The sequence below is a fragment of the Agelaius tricolor genome, unplaced genomic scaffold, assembly GCF_023055355.1.
Source record: "Agelaius tricolor isolate 1412-34295 unplaced genomic scaffold, bAgeTri1.0.p SCAF_35, whole genome shotgun sequence".
NCBI classification, from domain to species: Eukaryota; Metazoa; Chordata; class Aves; order Passeriformes; family Icteridae; genus Agelaius; species Agelaius tricolor.
Window position 1 is genome coordinate 2,862,324 of NW_027269295.1, and position 19,998 is coordinate 2,882,321.

The window sequence follows — 19,998 nt, forward strand, 5'->3', positions numbered from 1 at the left end:
ATATTTGAACGTGGTTTGGGATGTCCAGTGGGGCCCAGTGGAATTAACAGGGATGAGCCAAGGGAGAGGATGTGCAGAAATGTATCCAGGCTGAAAGCTTGCAAGTTGGAAACTTTACAACTTGGAAACTGAGAATAAGCCCAGCCTGTCACTGAAATATCCAAAGTAATACGATGAGGCTGAGTAAAACTTGTCCAATCATCTTTTGGTGGTGACAAAATAAAAGTGTCTGTTATTTTTTGACCAGGCTTCCCAAAGTGGTGGTCAATCCTCTGAGTCTGTCAGTGTTGAAGAGACATTTGGACAGTGCCCCCAAAACCATGTTTTAACTTGGTCAGCCCTGAAGTTCTCAGGCAGTGGAGGATCATTGTAGGTCTGCTCCAGCTGAAGCTGTGTATTTATTCTATTTTGCTCAGTGTGTATAAAAATGGGATTTTTTAAATTGCAGTTGTGCAATTAAAAAAATTTATAATATTTAAATATTATAAATATTTAAAATATTTATACTTCCTTAAAAATGTTCAGGTATGGTCTTGATGTCCAAATGATTTGGGCTTTGGGCAGGCCACTGCAGCAGAAATGTTTCTGTTCTGGGTATATATTATAATATATATAGTATTATATAATATTGACAATGAGCTTTATCCCAGTGATGAATTAATGTTGCTGACTCCCTGATGTGGCTTGGGGGGACACCTAATGCACCTGCTCCCCTCCCAGAGCCCCTCTGCCTGCCTGCAGGGATCCTCTGGGTGCAGCAGAGCTCTAGGATGGATCAGAAATACAAATATCCCATCAGTTGTGCACTGGATGCAGCAGTTCCACTGAAGACAGTGAATGTGGTCCAGTGTTTCACTGATATAAGCAGAAACAGAACCATCTCCCATTGAATTCAAACACTGTCCAGCTGCTTGGTAACACTTGGTAATTTTACATTTTGCAGACACTGTATGTAAACCTGGGCTATGTCTCTCCTAAGTGGCAGCTGCTATAAACACAGCACCGTGGCACAGTATGAAACATGTGAGAAGTTCCCCTTGGAAGTGAAGGGAAGAGGTTTCTATAAACAGCCCAATTCACATTCAAGTGCTTGAAGTGTCTCACTTGCTGCAGTGCTGAGATCTTGGCACTCCTGGTGCAGGGAAGCACCCAAAGGGTGTGGAGGGACCATGGAAGTTCTTCCCTCTGTTCCTCTGAAATCCAAGGGGGGTTCTCATCAGCCTGAGGGTATTTTATCTCTCACCTCCATGGCAGCTGTACAGCACCAACAGCAGCAAAAATCAAAGCCATGTTCTCTAAATCCACCTAAAATTAAGTTTTCTTGTGTTTCACTGAAGCAGGAAAACAAATTGAAATTTTGGCTGAGCAGGATAACTTTTCATGAGCATTAAAGTGGCAATGTTTCCTCTTCATTTGCATTAGCAAGAAGGACTTGCCAGGCAGTATTTTGTATTTTTTCTCTTTAGGAAATGGTGTTGGTGAGTTTGGAGGTTTGAGACCGGAGCTGGAATTCCTCCTCTGTGCTGATTCCTCAGTGACCATCCATACACTGACACAGACAGGCTTTCAAATGAATGCCAGTGGGTGTCATTTTTTACAGTTTTAGTTGAATTTACAAGTCCTGAGGGTATTGAACCTCTTTAGTTTTATCATCTTTTGGCAGTATTTAAGGTTGTCTTATGTTTGGTGGGGTTTTTTTTGTGTGTGGAGTTTTGTTATTGTTGTTTTGTTTGTTGGTGGGGTTATTGTGGGTTGGTTGGTTGGTTTGTTTGGGGTTTTTTTGTTGTTGGTTTGGTTTGGTTTGGTTTTTTTTCAAGATGATGTTTTTATCATGATATTGGCTGTGTGGCTAAAATGCTTCAGCCAGTTTTGGGAGATCACAGCTTGCTGCTCCTCTCCTGAATTCAAATTAGAAGAGGTGACTTGATGCTAGTGGATGTGATGTGAGTAACCATCACCACATAAATATCTGTCTTTTATAGATGAATTACCCTGTTTTTCAAGAGGTTCATTGTTTTTCATCCATTTTTTCCTTTAAAAAAAACTGCTTTTTTTCTCCTTGCAATCTCAAAACAATTTTTCTGGGGCAGAATAACACATGTGCATGTGTGCAAAATTCCTGCTCATCAATGTCTCAACCTGGCTAAATATTTGAACATTTGCAGCTTGCCTGCCATACATGCTGTTGATGGAATGGTTTCCTGATCACATTAAAAGATTCTTTCTGAGATTTTACTGATTTTAGGACTTGGACTTCATTACTGCTGTACACAGAACCTTCTGGGTCTAGGATTTGTTTTTCTGTAGGATCAGCTTGTGGAGTGCAGTTTTGAATGTGGCAGAGATCCCCATTTCCAAAAAGAGGTTGTAATATATATTTTATAAGAAATAGGAATTCATTGTTGATACACTGATTTTACTTAATACAAAGCTAAGTTGGGTAGAGCCCTATGGGGAAATCTGATTTTACTCCTTTTGATCTTTTTTTATGCTGACATTGTACTTGAGTTTCAAAGCTGTAGTTGTTTGTCCCTGTGATAAACAAGCAGCACACACAAAGTTCTTGTTTCTACTTTTGGGGAATCTGGGGAAAATTATCCAAATTCTGTGAAGGAATGACAGGAAATAATTATTATTAAATCATTTTAACCACAGTATTTTTAAGACACATTGTTATTGTGCTTTTTTTGTGTTACACTACCTTTTCTCAGAATTTGTAGTTCACAGACCTAAAACCTCATTTAAATCTTAATCATTTTTAGCAGGATGTGTGAGACAAACAAGGGTGTTTATGTTGAGTGACCCATGGAGCTCTCAGAGATATAAATTACAAGAGCTGCTCAGCAGATCCTTCCCAGCTGCTGCTACAGCCATGTTCCACTGCAGCCAAAACTGCTGCTCTGGTTTTAAATTTTAAATTGCATTAAGTACAATTGTAGCATCTGCTTCCTCCACTGATTTTCATCTCCTTGGCAAATGAAAAAAATCAACATTTTCTTTTCTGATTCAGTTGGTTTCCTTTAGATAGTTATTAATAGTTTTTCTCTGATATTATAGCAAGACCCTTTAATGCAGATGCCCTTCCTATTTATTGCTAGCAGATGCTGAGGGCCATATAGTAAATAACTACTCTATTTTTGATGTCAATATTTCTGCAGGATAAGAAGATGATATTAAAAAAGAATGTAAAAAATCTTTTTAATATGTGTAGCACAATTGGATTCCTCTTAATTCTTTGATCATTTTAGCTGCACTTTGCTTATTATCAGATTCATATTGTGTATTAAACCACTTTTTTAGAGGTGATTTCTTAAAAATTTAATTTAATCTTAGAGGAGAAAATAATTCCATCAGTTTGAGGATAATTATAACAGTCTGACTATAGGAATGCACAGCTCCATGAGGCTCAGGCAGGCCCTTCAGAGGTGACCTGGTGAGTTTAGAACCCCTCTGGAGCTCCTCTGTATTCCTTAGAGATGCTGCCAGAGACCCTGCAGGGTTCAGCTGCCCCATGGCAGAAATTCTCCCTTGTGGAGAGGGCTGCTTGCTTTTATCTCCACCTTGGGCTGAACCTGGGCCCAAATCCTCATTATTGTTGATTTTCTGTTGTCCCAGTGCAGTGGAACAACATAAAATCAACAATTATCAGTGTGCCTTGATAGCTCACACCAACCTCCACTTGGAAGATCTGAAGCTGTTAATTGCCTTCTTTCTTATCCCTGAATTCTTTAAAAATGTTTAAAAACAAAAATAATAAAAATATTTAATGTGCTGGTTAGATTAAATGACTGAGCAGTAACTGCTCCAAAACAGGGATGGGAAATGCCCAGTTCAGGAAGAATTTCAGAATTTTAGGAGTGAAAATTTAGGAATTTTAGGAATGAATTTTAGGTGATGCACACCCAGAGGTAGAGTTTGACTTCAGGCTGCCCATGCTGTGAGAGTTTGGAGGTTACACTCAGTCACAAATTCATGAATTTTTGGTTGTGTTTCTGGCTGGGAAGCAAGGGAAGAACCTACAAAATCAAATCCCACATCTAAAGCCATCACCAAATTATTGGGGAGGCTGAAACAGGAGACTGCAGGGAGGAGGGAAAGCTTTGTAGTGCCCTCAGCTCTGCTTTGTCTCAGACTTTTACAGATTGATGGGCTCTTCATTTCTGTCTCTGCAAATGCTCAGGGTTGGTTGAGGTCTTCCCAGCTGTGTCTCCTGCACTGTTGAAAAACAAATTCTTGCAAGAGACCACTGGGTTCTGGATGAATGTATTGAGTCCTTTTCATTATCAAAAATGTGTGTGTGTGTAAAAGCTGTTGCTGAGGTGATGGGGATTTTTACTCTCAGTATGTATCTATTTTTATTTTTTTTTTGTGATAGAAGATTAGAGACAGTGAAAGCTAAGAAAGCTAAGACCCTGAGATCTTAAATTTTCCCCCTGTAAAATCTGCTGTTACAGTTTCTGCACTAGCAGGGCCATTTCTTTTTCTAAAATACATTTTTCTTTTCTGTCTTTGCCTTGTTCTCCCATTCACAGTTTTGAAGGGTTGCAGAACTCAAACCAAACACTCTCAAGGCACTGGAATGCATTTGGTGCTTTGATACTCCCCAAAGACTTGCAATATGATGGAAGACATGAGGGAGAGATTTAGGCTAAAGTTTGCTTTGATTTCCTAAAGAAAACATTCTACTATCGCAGCTGTTAATCAGATAATCAGAATCTCTAGTTTAAAATCTGATCTAAATTTTCTCTTTTGCCTTCTCTAAAGGGTAAAAGTCTATAGGGGAGAAAAAACCCACAAAATAAATAGAATTTATATTGGAATAAATACAACGAGTTTGCATGAATATTTAAGATTTCTCCTGTGGGTCTTTTGCATGTACATTAGCACACAGCTGAACTTCTCAAATTCAAAAGTGATCTCCTTCCCTGCAGTTTGATGCTTGTTTCTAAGGTGCTTGCATTTCTTTCATTTAACTGAAGGTCATGTGTCCCCCACTTCCAAGTTGCATAAAACTTTTATAGCACGAGCTTTTATTTGAAAAAGAGAATCAGTGAGCATTAGGATGAAGGATTTGTTACACTCTCAGATAATCCTGAACACTCAGAAGTATTTCGTGTTTCTCTCTCCAAATACCTGCATTTTAAAATTTGCTGAAGCTGAGATTTGCCAGGAGGTTTACTCATTTCAGCTGAACATTAATTCTGAGAGCTGGTATGTAGAAAACTTTCGTGTGCTGCATTTAATGGGAATTTGTTTTCCTCTTTGCCAGCACATTTTAGGGAAGTTTATTAATTGTGAACAAGCATCATGCACTTTAAGAGCACAATAGTTTTATTTTTTAGCTACAGACCATGCAGGGAGATACTTCTGATGTCTATATTGTCATCTGTTAAATGTTAAATCTATTTAAGTTAAGTTCAATCTATTAAATCAATGTTAAATCTATTCAGTCACAAATATGAAAGACAAATTCAGTTTTCATCTTGTGACAATTCGAAATGGCATATCCACAAGTCAAATGGAAAGGTACTTTTTTGGACTTATTTTGCATGAGCATTGGTCAGTGTTGTTTCTTTGCAGACTTCTTGTTTGTTCTAATCACAATTTAGAACCTGCCAATATGACTTTAAGCAGATTTTCTTTCTTTTGTCGTAAAACCTCAGCACAAACAGCAAGCCAAGAAGACAACCTCTTGGTGCAGAATGCTTTATTTTACTTCATGGAGTCATTCTTCCATTGTAAATACTTGACTCTTTAAATACTGGAAAACCTCCAAGAATTAGAGAAACTTTTTGTAAAGACCACTTTTAGTAGCCTAAAAAAAAAAAACCCAAAAAAACCAAAAAAACCCCGACGAAACAAAACAAAAAAAGCTGTAAGACATGCTAAAATCATACAGGCTGTTTCCTTTGCATGCAGCTATTGTTTTGCCTTCAGCAGTAGGTTAATTCATCGTCATTAGCAGGGAAAAGCTCTAAAAACGTCCAGAAGAATGGAGCTTGCTCTTGGCCATTCAGCTACAAAGCAGAGATATTCAGCCCTGTGGTCGGCCCTCAATTATCCCGCACAATGGGGCTGGCAGGAGCTGCCTCCCAAAAAGCAAAGGCACAGCCAATTCCATCCATAGGAATTGGACTAGAAACCCAAAGTTAATATATTTGCTTGCAGCAAGTTTGTAAACAGTCTTGCTTTCAGCAGCAAATTTTCAGGAAATGTAATAACCTGGGTAAAGAGCAGCCTGCTCTGGTCAGAGCCCAGGAAATTCCTCTGGCTGCCCTGGAGGACTCCAGACCCTGACAGAAGCTCAGATTCCTTGGCATGGGGTCAAAAACACCTGTGCCTTTGATTTTAGCCCTTAGAAAAAACAATTAGCAACCTTATATGAAGATTCAGAAGCCACGAAAGTTTAAGTAGAATGATAGTTTGTTGCAAGATGGAAAAGTAGAATTTTGAGTTTTTGGAATGGGGGTTCAGAAGCCAAAATTGAGGGATTTGGGCGTGCCCTGTCCTTCTCCTGTCTTCTTCTTGGCCTCCATCTTCTGAGTGATGGTGGCACTTTTAGATGGGTTTAGAGTAGAAGCTCACTGTCTAACATAGGTGATAGGTATTGGGAAGTTATTGTAAATCATGTACATGTAGTTTTTAGTATATTATATAATAGATAATATTATATTATATACTAATAAATATTATAAATATAATATAATAAATATATTAAGATATATTTAGTATATTATACTTAGTATATTAAATGATAATATATTAGTATATTAAATGATAATATAATATAATATACTAAATATATTATCTTTACTATATTATACCATACTAAACTATACTAAAGATAACACCACCCCAAGGGCAGTCAGTGTGCCACAAACTGACCTGCCACACAGACCTCAGCGAGTCAAAGAAGGAACATTATAGATAACAACAAATAAACAACCTTTAAAACCAGAACAGAAGAATCCTGACTCCTTCTTCAGCTGCCAGGCCAAGAACAGAGACTCTCTGACACATCTCAGAGTCATCCTGACCACAGAGACTCTGAGATGCTCTGTGCTGTCTTGACCCAGCATTTCATTCTTTGTGGGGCTCTGCTGCAGCCAGAGATGTCAGGAGGAGCTGAGGCCCTGCTGATACACACCCTGCTTTTCATTCCAGGTGGTGGCTTCACTGCAGAGACCTGGGTGGTATTTTCTGGGGCCCCGTTGAAGGGAGGAAATTAATTTGACTCCATGTTTTTAGATGCTTAATTAATTATTATATTATATTATATTATAATAATATATATATTATATTACATTATATTACATTACATATATATATATACATACATAATGTATTATATACATATATACATTACATATATATATATTATATTACATTATATTACATTACATTATATTACATTATATTACATTATATTACATTACATTACATTATAGAATACCATACTAAACTATACCAAACTATAGTAACAAATAGAGAAAGGATATAGACAGAAGGTTAAAAGCTAATCATGAAAAACTTTTGACTCTCTCCTCAGAGTCCAACACAGCTGGCTGTAATTGGCTAATAATTAAAAACAATTCACATGCAACGAATGAAGCAATTACTACATTTTCAAGCAGCAAAACACAGGAGAAGCAAATGAGATAATATTGTTTTCCTTTTTCTCTGGGGCTTGCTTCTCAGCTTCCCAGGAGGGAAATCCTGGGAAAGGAATTTTTCCAGATAATATGACAGTGACAGACTTGGTATAAAAATTTTATTTCATGTAGGGAATGCTATTTGTAAAAATTTGATATTTTGGTTTAATGGTTGCATGGCTGTAAAGAGGACTGTTGTACTTCTCTGAAAGTGAACAGCCTGGTGAAAAGCACTGGAAGTGCAATAAACTGTGAGGAACCAGGGAGGTTGTTACAGCAAAATTCAGCTTTTCTCTCCAGCTTTCCTCTCATTACTGTGCCCTTTGCATTCAGAGAAAGCATCATCTGCCAGCTCCTCTCACTGGCTCTGCTCTGTGAGAAATTCCAGCCCTCATTCAGGCTTCAAATCCAGAGGAAATCACAGGGAGCTGTAGGTGATAAATTGTCCAGGAGCAGGAATACCTCCTTGGAGGTGCTGAATGGTCTCTGCTTTCACTGGCATTAGCAGCTCTCAGGACTCTCTTACTCTTTTTGATTAGTTTTGTTGCTTAGTAGATTTTGGGATTGTGAAAGCTAAATACCACTGATTTTCAGTCAGGCCTGCACCAGAATTATTGTGTATACAGCAGCTTTACTGCACAGAGAGACAAGGTATGGTTTATTTCAATAATCTGCTTTTTGCTGTGCTGGATTCCAGCTTCCTTAGAGAAGGATTTTCAGCTGCTCTCAGAGCTTGCAGTGATGAGGTGACACAAATCACTCCAGTTATTTGTACAAGCCCAGGAAAGGGTACAGCAGTTCAGTGCAATATAAACCAACTGCATGGAATCCATTCCACACTGGCTGCTGGGGTTCCTAAAAGCTTCATAAAGCTCATTGTAGTTATTTTCTTTTGAAAAATCCCCTTTGCCCATACTTTTTTTGAAGTAGGGAGAGTCTTTTTTTCTCTTCCCTACCCTCTGTACCTCTTCTCTCCCACTAACACAGACCTGATTCTGGATGTGAACCTGGTACAAGGTAACAAGGTCCTGGTACATTTATTGCTGAATTAATGCACAGGTATTTTAACATCATTGCTTCAAGGGCAGCAGTGATGCCCTCCAGTCTGTGCTCTGCTTACAGAATCATTGTGGCCCTCTCCATGGGATTTGTTTTCTTTTCTTTTTCACCTTCTAACTTGTCAGTGTCTGCCCCTCGATATTAGAAAGCTTCATTTGTCTCAACAAATGTGTCTAATCATTGTGTCTAATCTCATTGTGTCTAATCCTTGATTTCTGTGGATATAATTTTGAAAAATGCTGTAGCATAGGTAGAATTGAATGTGTGCTGTATTTTGGGGAGTTAGCCCCTTGCTTTGGAAAGCAGTCTGGGCTGTGATTAAATTAAATCTGTCACTTTTGAGAGGGCCTGGTTCCCCCGTGTGTCCTGCATGATCTCTGAAATGATAAAGTTGTTTCACCATCTGCATATCTGCTTTTATCACTGCTGGTAGACTTTGATTTGCTGCTTCAGGAAAGAGAACTTTCCTTGAGAAGTTACTGTAAACACACAAATGCCTTTCCCTGTGTTGGAACTGAAATTTTGCCCTGAATGCTGGCATGGCCTGCCCTGAGCATCAGTGGGAACCAGAGTTCCATGTGCTGCTGACAGCTTTGAAACACAACAATGGGAGTCACTTGATCAGCTCTTTGTTTTCTTTAGATTTATTTTCAGAGGATCTGTGTAACACTTGGATGTAATTCGATAGCCAAACAGTGAACAAGAACAAGCCAGTTTCAATTACTTGCTACTTGATCCTTGGAATAAACCCAGCTAGTTATAAAAGTTCTAAATAATTTTGTGAATAAGATGCTGAAATAGGCATTTGTGCCCATCATCTGGAGATGGATTCCAGTTAGGTTATGACAGCACTGTTCTTCAGGAATTCGAAACCTGAACAGATTTATACCTTCATCTTCTGATATTTAACATGAAATATTAGATATTTAGATTTTTTTAACAGCATACAGTGTTCTGTAATTAATAACAAGTATTATTAATAAGCATTAATCTTTCAATCCAGCAGTGTGTGAAAGGTTCACAGGTCCAACCTGCTCTCAGAATACTGAATTAATTCCTCAAGGAGGTTCTGGAAACCCACTGGTGTTCCAAGGTGACACAAGTCATTTGTTAAGCACAGTTGGAGGATATTTCCAAGAAAACTAAACATAGTTGATGGCACCATCATTCAAATTCTGCTTTTGATTGATTTTCAAGTTAAGACTAGCATGTCCTCTTTGTTTCTCTCCTTCCAGTCCATGCAATCTAAAAGATTTATGGATAAAATCTGGGGTGTCAGCCTCACAAAGTGAGAAGTTGCAGTTTTTATCACAGAATAAGGCAATTTGACCATTTTTTAACTGCTTGGCAAGAGTTTATGACAAGAATAGACAAAAAAGAAATACAGAGGAAACTTTCCCATCAGACTAAACCAAGGTGAAATATAGAATTTCCAAAGTCCAGAAGGTTGAGGTTATTTTTTTTTTTTCCTCTTGAAGATAAAATTTCAAAAGCTCTGGAAGGTGGTTTTCAGAAGTTTGGCAGATGCCTCAGTGTTTCAGAACAGTTGTTAGTGTTTTTCCTGGCCAGTTCTCCTCCCATCAGAGTGGGTCTTCAGAGGATGCAGTTTTATGTTTCAGCTGGACTCATGAATTGTGGGCAGTGACCAAAAAGGGAGGGCTTGTTTTCCTCTCCCAAGCTTTTCCTTCCCTCTCCAGTGTGTCAGTGGTATTGCTACTCTGACCCCACAGTGAACTGATTCAGAGAACCAAGGCTGTAGAAAACTAACACTAGAAACAAGGAAAATAATGGCTTTTTACTGGTGTAGTGCTCTGATCCATCCTGGGGTCAGGAGAGTGCCAGGGCTGTGACTGGGGAGTGCAGCCAGGGGCAGGAGGAGAGGGAGAGTTCTTCATTAATGTAAATGTGGTGTAAATGTAGATTTCTAGAGTTCTTCATTAATGTAACTGTGGTGTAAATGTAGATTTCTAGAGTTCTTCATTAATGTAACTGTGGTGTAAATGTAGATTTCTAGCAGTTTCATCAGGTTAAAGATTCTTTCTGGATCATCTCTACTGCTGATAAGGAGGATTTTGTTCTCTCTGCTTGGTGCCCTGTTTTCCCACATCCTCCTGCTGATTTCTGGTTTGTTGGATCAGGAGATTCTGCTGAAGACCAAGCTAACAACAACAACAAAGAGAATTTAAGCTTCACAGAAGTTATTCTTACATAGCAAGGGACAAGGTAGTATGAATTTGTGTATGAATTTGTCCTTTGTGACAGCAGCACAAAAAAAATTTCCTAAAGTCAGTTTTGATGTTGCACTGTAAGCATTCATGTAGGAAAAGTTTATTTGCCAATTCATTGACTCTCAGCTGCTGTGCTGGGCAAGATTTCAGATCTTATCTTGAAGGGTAAGACCTGAAATCATGTGTGGCATCTTCAGTCTCTGTTTTGCCCATGTGGTTCTCCTGAGATGGACAGTGAGCCACAGAACACTGCTGGATTTAGGAGAGGCATCAGTGGATGCAGTGTGTGATGGTCTGCTGTAAAATCATCATCTGTGTTAACATCAGAGCCTTTTGGAAGTTTTCTCTTAAATTTTTCACAATAACAATAATAATAGTAAATTATTTTAATTACAAAATAATACATTTCCATAATATAGCTAATATAATTATAATAAATATTAATACATTTGATATTTATTAAATATAAGTACAATAAAATAATTTAATAACTTGTTTATTATAGTTATAATAAATATTAAAATTCTATTTATTATAAAATAATAACATATAATTATTTATTATAAAATAATCTGTTCTGTCTGGTTTCACTGAAGTATCTGTGTCAATGGACACATTATCTGGGATGTTTGGGAGAGATGCTCTTGGCACGTGAGCACAGCTGATGGCTTGGAGCTCCATCTCGGAGGTGAAGTGCATTCCTGATCCCTGGGGACCTGGCAGCTCTGAGGAAATGCCATTCTGGCCTCTCCAGACACATTTCACAAGTACCCATGGGCTCAAGATTTTCTTTTGAAGTTTTTGTTTCTTTCAGAAATGAGATTCAATGCAATGCCCTCTGGCCTGGCTTTTCTCCCTGCTGCTGTTTTCTTTTGGGATTACTGTTTGGCCATTGTTTGGTTCAGGCCGTACTCAATTGCCCTTGTAATTAATGTGGAGCTAATAACCATGTGCTGATAGTCAGGCTGCTCTGCTTTTCTGGGGTTGGTTTGATTCTTGCAGCTCCCACTGACTCTGGTGGGGAGATTTTTACATTTAACACCTCTGAACTGGAATATTTCAGCTCTGGGCAACCTGCTGATGGGTTAAGACACATTAGGTGATAGGATTGTTCTGGCTAAATATGAGTGCCTAGAATTGAAGTGTCTGGATGAAAATGAGTCACCCCAAGATCCCTTTAGGGACAGTGGAGTTCTGTCATTGTGCTCCTGGAGCTGCCATGCCGTGTGCTTCACCCTGCAAGAAAAATGGGACAAGGTCATCTGTCAAGTTTTGATTGGATTTCTCATTTAATTAATTGGGACAATTGATTGAAGTGTCTTTATTTGGTTTTAAATCCATGTGTATCTGTGGAAATGGAAGTGGCCAGACATAAGAGTTTGTGGAGCTCCCTCAGGCTGACATCAAGAGGAGCACCTTTAAAATGCAGATGCTGAGATGCATGTGACAAATGTCCACTTTGTTTAAGAACTTCAGATGTACAGGAATATTAATATCACCCCTGTACCTTGCTATGAAATTGTCAGCTTGCAGATCAGCCCTGTCATTTGACTGGCAGCAGTTGTGAGGTTGGTTTTTTCTTCACGCCCCAGGGTGTGCTCTGCAGTTCCTGTGTCTCTGCTGGAAGCAGGCACAAGCTCCTGCCTTCACTTTGCACCTTGTGTTTGACAGGCTCAGTCTCCTCTTTGCCTGGATACTTCATCTTGTGCAAAAAAAAAAGAAAAAAAGAACCAGTTTACCTCCTGTCATCCACATTCTGGCTTATTTCACAGTTGTATTTGCAGCAAGTTTGTTTAAAGCTTCAAAGACCCATTTGTATAGGACTTGGCTGTCACAAATGAAGAGATGAACTTAATAGTTACTCCCTTTTCTCTACTTAAAGCTCTTCCTTTCCAAAAACCTTTAATTGTAGGTACCCCTGGGTAGCAAATCCACAGTACTCAGGTAATGTTTAAAACAAATTGCATTTTACTTGTCCAAGCTTGATTAGGATTTAAGTGTCTTTGGCAGAAATAAAAGATCAGTGAAAGTTCACACTTAATATATGTATAAGGAATATAAAATGGAAAAAAAAAAATCAATGCTCAGGAATTGTAGAGTTCAGTTTAAGAACTTGAACTTTCCATGATTCTTCTCAATTACTTCATTTCCACATTAATATCATCATTGTTGATCAAGTGCCAGCTCCAGTATAATACTCTAAATTTGGAAACATTCTTTAAGTGCTCTGCATGTGTTGCAGCTTGGGGGAGAAGAGAAGGTCATGGAGTATGAAGCAGGAGCCAAAGTCACCTTTTGGGCTGTGGCACCTGGGGGATTCTGGTGCACACTAAGAACCTGCTAAACCTCCAGCACTGCCTCTTCTCGGGGCTTGAAACTGCTGAAAGTGAGGCATAGGCACAATTTCAGGTGAATGTGTGAGGTCTGTCTGCTCCTCAGCAGCTGCTGGGTTTGATATTTTGTGAACTGACTGGATTTTTATCCCTCTTTTTCTTCCCCTAGGTGTTCACCTCCCATGGGCCTACTGTGATCATGCCAACCTGGTTCTGCTCTCGAGAATGGTTTTTTCATGTGGGAAGATTTGATGAGGGTGGAAAGGTGAGTGGTGCAGGTGATCTGGAGTCCAGGAGCCATCCCTCTGTTTAACAACCTCTACCTGTTAGTAAGGAATAATAGGGAAGGGGTGTAGATGAAAACAGCTCTAAAAAAACCTAGGTCATAAAAAAAACCACAGTCCCCAAGCAACTGAAGTTGTTTGGGAATAACCCTGGTGATGGAAGGACCTACCTGAGGATGACATTGTAACACATCCATTGGATGTGTCAGCAAACCTGGGAAAAATAAAGGTTTCAGACATCCAAGCTCCTCTTTGTCTCTGGAATAGATGCCAAAAACAGGTGAGCCCTTAGTTTGGTTCTGAGCAGGGTGAGGAAGGCTGCTGGAAGAAGCTGGGAGGGAAGAAAGGTGCAGAATAGCAGAGGGATAAAAGTACCTTCACCTAAGGGGGAAGATTTATATCCCTGAGAGAAAAAAGAAGGGCCATAAAAGTATTAGCACAAAAACTCATTTATCCACCTGTCCTCTTGTCAATCTTAGTTCTTGTGCTTTTCCTTGGAAGGTTTTAAGTAGCTTCTGCTCAAGGGTCAGGGCTGAGAGGTTACAAATTCAATACCTGTGGTCTCAGAAGTGTTTTTCCCCTGACAGTTAGGTGTTCTTTGTCTTTATGAATTTCCTGTACGAGTTCAATTTGATTGCTTCAAGCTCATCAGTGTGTTCATGGAATAAAATCCATGGGTGTCTGTTAGCAGTATTTATTGTGGTAGTTGAAATATGTTGGCAAATAGATCTAATTTAAACACATTTGGATCCATTTTGTGTGGTTTGGTTCTGAGAGGTTTGGCTTCCAGTGGTTTTGCTGAGATTTTAGGGCTAAAATGGGTGGTTCTGATTTTTTTTTTTAAAGCTTTCATTTATTAGCACTCTAAAACCAATCTGCTAAGGCTATTTCCTATTTAATTATTTAAACTACAACAGATGATGATGATGATGATTATTTTTATAGCTTTTAAATGAAGCCCTTCAGTGCCATGCAGTGTGTGTATATATATACATGCGTGTGTATGTATGAGGATATACAAATATTATTCTTTGGGCTGCCAAAAAATTATAATTATAAGGAGACAGCAGACAGAGAACTGAATTGTTTAGAGCAGTGAAAAGATTTGCCCTTAATTACATGGTGGGTGAGTGGAAGAGCTGGGAATGGTGCCTGGCTCCCAATACAATCTACATTTGCTGACCCATGCTCTTTTATTTCTTTTTTATTATTATTTCTTATCATTGTAATTTCACTCTCTGAAGGATGTTTGACTTCTTGAGCGTTGTTAGTAAGCTCCAGAAAGAAAGCAAGCAAGTTAAAGCAGCAGCAGCAATAGAACAGCAAGCCTAATGATAAAGTTCAAGAGGTTAAGTTAAACAGACTTATTTAACTTAATAAATGTTCTGTGCTTTTTGCTTTTCATTTTGGCTTTTTCTCCTCCTTGCTTTGTTTTTATGAGTTGGGTTTTTTTCTGTTTTGCTCTCTCTGTGTAATTGTGTAGGAACTGTGCCACTGGTTATTCAGCTGCAGTACACTGACAATCTTAATGCTGATGATTTTTCAGCCACAATGCTTGAAATGTCCTTCTAGTTGGAGGAATTACCAGTGATAAGTTGAATTTATTGTTTGTCCCCGTTGTGAAGTGTCCAACATGTCCAAGCTCAGACTCTGGCTGACGCAGAGGACCTTCAGAAAAATACCCTAAGAACAGAACAGATCTGAACAAAGCAGGAAAGTCAAACCTTTGTCTTCTGTGGGTTTAGAGGACACAAAATCAAGCCTTAAGTCTTGAGCATTTAGTGTTACCAAGTATTTAACATTGTTCTCACTTGTTCATTTTCATTTGAAAAGAATCCCTTTAAAGCAAAGGAAATTTTTCTGTGTATCAGCAGAGCTGAGAAAACTCTGAAGGGTCTCATCCCTGTAAGTTCTGACCTGTGCCAGGATCTGCATTAATCTGATCACTTCCATCTCCATTTTTGAGTCAGTGTTTATTAATGAGGCTTGCCAGTGTCACATTGCTGAAAGTAAACACAGAACAGGCCAACAAATCCCCATGTTTTGGCCTTCTCCATTTGCTGAGCTGTTTCTTGCCAAAAAGCTGCATTTCTCATTTGAAATTAAATCCAAACACCTGTTCTTCGTATTTCAGTGCTGAGGAAAGAATGGAGGGTAATTCTTCCATGGGAGAAATTGTGATTTGATGTTGATGGTAACAGAGTGGGTGGAGTGATCAAATACAAATAGATGTGCTATGGTGTAAACCTTTTTTTAATCCTTTTTTTATTCCAGATAGATATTTCTCTCTCCAGTCATTCAGGCTTTAGGTGAAACAGGTTTTTTCCATTTTTCTTTTTTTTTTTTAATGAAGTTCATTCTGATGAAGATCTGCAGTTGTTTGAAGTGTATTCCTTTAGATCCAAACAAAATAATACATTCATAAATGGTCTCTAAGAACCTGACAGGTTTTATATATTAATTAACTAAAATAAAAATATATTAATTATATATTAATCACATAATAATAATAATAATAATAATAATAATAATAATAATAATAATAATAATAATAAATTAATCACTAAAATTTTATATATTAATTAACTAAAATTATTTATGCAATCTCTGATAAATAACAATTGAAGCAGGAGTACTGAAAAGATTTTAGCAAGCTCTGATGGTGCTCTGAGACTGAGATAATACAATGGAAGTGGTCACAAGCCTATACAGTAACATTTCAAATAGTATCCCCTGCTGGAAGAAGAGTCACATGATGAACCATATTTTTGACTTATTTTTTTTTAGGAAACTAAAAGGAAACAATCTTTTAATCGATTTTGGACAAAGAGCAGTACTTCCTTATTGAAAAAAGTAGCAGCACTTCACTAAACCCTTCAGAACTCCCATTTGACACTTGGTGTGTGACATTAGCACGGGTGGCTTTGCTGCTGCAGTTTTTGGTGTCTCCCAATAAGTAGCACCATTGTTAAAAAGTAATAACCGTGTCCAAAAGCATCACAAAAAATTGTGCTGAGGAGAAAAATGCCCATGTTCTGGCCTGATGTGAAAAGCAGATTTTAAAGCTGTGTCATCTGTTAGAGTGGGGAACTCCCCAGTTGCGTGCAGTGGGAGATGAGGTGCCTGTTATTAGTGAAGAAAAGTTATTTTTTCATGTGTCTGACAGAAATGCTGAGTACAAGGAGAGCTGTGTAAATGAGCATTGCTGCCCTGCATGCAAGGGTGGAAAATTGCAGTCTTGGCTCTGTGCAGGCAGAATTACTCTCCACATCACAACTCTTACGTGCCAAACTTGTCTCTTTCTCTAGAATTTTACCACAACTTGGGTCCAAATTTCCTGTCACCCCTGTGTTTATCCTTCCTTTTTAAGTGTATGAAAACTGAAAACGGAGTGACAGCCTTAAAGTTCTGAGCTAATCTCAGAGTGTAAACAGGGGGAAATTATTCTTAATGAGCCCCAGATGGAATCGTGCATTGTAAAGCACCGGCCCTTCTGAATACAAACTGTGCCTCTGAACAAAGTGTCTGGAGCTCAGTTTCATTCTATTTTTGTGATAAAAGGTCACAAAAAACACGCACTGAGGAGGTGTCAAAATACCCTTTTGAGCACAGGAGACTGCAGGCCATGTGGAAAGCTCTGAGGTAAATGTAGCTGTTAGGCACTCACTGATGCAATTTTCCATGTTTCCCTGCCAGAGCACACAAATGTCATTCCATTCAGAAAGGCAAGTGGTTGTAATAATGCCTGAGAGGTAAAAGGCCAAGTAGGAATTTGGGTTTTTTTGGAATGTGAATTAAAATACTGTCAGTCTGTCAAATAAGCTATCAAGATGCTGTGGGGAAAATTGGGATAAAATACAGGCACTACAGGGGGTTTTTTGTTTGTTTTTGGCTTGATATAGTTAAGGCTGAACAGAGATCAATATTTGATCTAAAAAGCAGAGAAAAAGTGGTGGAGCCTGTGATTAATTACACTTTATAAGCTATTTGAAAATTCACCCCATACCCCATGTCTAATTATATTTTCTGCTGGTCTGTTATTAAATATCATTTACAATTTACCACCTCTCTTCCATTTGACTTCCCCATCATCTTTGTTTAACTGCATTTCTCTGTGCCAAGACGTTTGGATGAAAGCAACCTTTTGGAGTTTCCTTTAACCTGTTATTTCCTAAACAATAAAATAAATCCTAATGGGCTCTGGGTCCTGTAATCAAGGCAAAATGATGGAAAGGCATTTGGATGAGAGCCAAGAAATGAAGTGACAGATCTGCAGAAAGGGAGACTTAAGAATATCTTGGATAATCCTGTAGAAAAGCTATTAATAGCTATTTAATTCTTCCCATTCACCAGTTTTAGGCTCCTCTGAGGAATTTGAGTGATTTTTTCTGTCCAACAATTACCCTGATGGTGCTGACTGGTTTACAAAATGTTGCAGCCCAGTTTTCCTTGATGGCCCTGACCAAAAGGGAGGACCAAGCTTTTCCAAACTGAAAGCTTTTTCCCCCTGTGGATTGATGCACTTCTCCTGTCTTATTTGTCATTGCTCTTTCTTATAAGTGCATGTATTCATGAAATAATGGTAGATCTCCCATTTTCACCAGTCAGGCTTCTCTGCACAGGCTCAATCTCCACTGGTTGTGCTCGCAAGGATCTGCCACCTCTGCCAGAGTGCCTGTGAGCTGGGACAGGGCAGGGACTGGGGCAAGGCTGGGTAGGGATGGCTGAGGAAGCTGGGACAGACTGATTCTGGTTTAGCAGGAAAAGGCAGCTTTTATATCATGTATATGCCTCTACAGCCCCATGGTGTTTTCTGTCCAAGTGAGCAAATGAAAGGACTTTCAGCCTGAAGTGCTGCTCGTGGCCATCCCAGCATGACCTTAGCAGGTGTTCATGGTTACAGCATTGCACAGGGCATCACTTGCATTAAAACTCCTCCAAAAATTGCTGTTGGTCCCTCTAGGAACGTAACAAACCCCTCAGGGAAACCTCCAGGCTTTGCCTTGGAAAGATCCTGCTGATGCTCCTCATCCTAACTGTTGTTGGGAGGTGCTTGAAGCTCTTTGAAAAATGCTGAGGTGGCTGCAGTTGGAGCACAGTTTGCTGCCAGGAGTGAGGACAGCAAGCAATGAGAAGGATCATAGATAATTTAGCCAATCCCTGAACAAGGAGTTACTTTAACTCAGGTTGGGGTTCTGCCTGACACCCCATGGTGTATAAAAAAATCAGGCCCTCATCTGTACAACCATCAGCACACCAAGCAGTACCTGCCCAAAATACTGGGTCAGCAGAAACCTCTCCCTGTTCAGTGGGAATGTGAAAAAGTGAATATGATTTTGCATTTGGCTGGTTAGAGCAGGGCAAGGGCAGGCTGTGCTTTTCTCTGGGAGCTGTAATTAGTTTATGCCTTTTTGCAGCAGAGGATGTGGGGTTGGGTTTTGCCTATAATATGGAAAATTCTGCATGTAGTCCAGTAACATGTAAACTGTGCAATTTAATTGTATTTATTATTGCTGAAAGCTATTGATGTGGTAGCCTATTGCTGAAATGCTGGGTTAGTAATTGATACTTTTAGCTATGGATATTAATTTTCAAAAAATACATTCAAATATCCCTTTAGTGGTTAAACAGCTTTCTCTTTCAGAGCTCTGTTGTTTCACAAGGATTCCTGGTGTTTAAAATGCCATCTGGATCCAATAATAGATCTCAGCTGGGAAGGAACTCTTGTGTTGCAGCAAACTTACACGCTCAAGAGCCCTAGGAAGTCCCATCCCTGCAGGATCCATAACACAGTCAACATTTTCCTCTGAAAAATCCATGGCAGTGCTGCTCCTTTGTAATGTGAGAGGCCACTGCTGAGCAGTGCAAGGCACCTGCTCCTTCCTAGGCCTGAGTACACTTTATTCCACAGCATTTCTGCCACTTGAAGGAAAGCAAAAGAGCCCTTGGAACCAAACAGCCTTTTTTGAAAGATCCTTTTACTTCTGGAGTAACTCTTCTTTAATATACATATTAACAGTTGTCTTGAAGAATGTAAATGCTTATCCAGAGGAGAAGGAATTGCTGAGATGTGTCCTAATCATAGATCAGAATCAAAATCTGGCTCCTGCAGGAAGCTGATATCTGCTGCACTTGTGCCCTGAGACGTGGCTGTGTGTGACCAGAAAAAAGGTTTGAACTTTTCTGCTGGCTCAGTATTCCCCTTCACAATAAGGAAAATATAGAAAGAGCTACAAGATAAATGGAAAGAAATTGATTTTGTGTTTTTCTTGTCTTCTTGGTGGCTGTGGTTGCTGGCTGCCACTCCAGCTTCTCCCAGATTTCTTTTGTGGCTTTCAAAGTAAGTTCACATAAAGCATAAATTGTGTAAAGTTGTCTTAAAGTTTTCTTCTGCACTGCAGCTCTTAAACCAGAAGTCAGACAAATGTCTACAAATACCAAT

At 39.0% G+C, this 19,998-nt stretch overlaps 1 protein-coding gene across 7 annotated transcripts in view; it reads left to right on the top strand.

Annotated features, from left to right (window-relative positions):
- Window positions 1-19,998, top strand: part of B3GNTL1 (UDP-GlcNAc:betaGal beta-1,3-N-acetylglucosaminyltransferase like 1) — a 109,772-nt gene that overhangs the window by 64,193 nt on the left and 25,581 nt on the right. For all 7 annotated transcript variants that reach the window (XR_011683428.1, XM_071452935.1, XM_071452936.1 and 4 more), the window contains one exon: window positions 13,442-13,537. Coding sequence is in view for 6 of the 7 variants with exons in the window: in XM_071452935.1 (XP_071309036.1) it covers window positions 13,442-13,537 (96 nt within the window). In the remaining variant the exon portion in view is untranslated. The remainder of the gene's footprint in view (window positions 1-13,441; window positions 13,538-19,998) is intronic.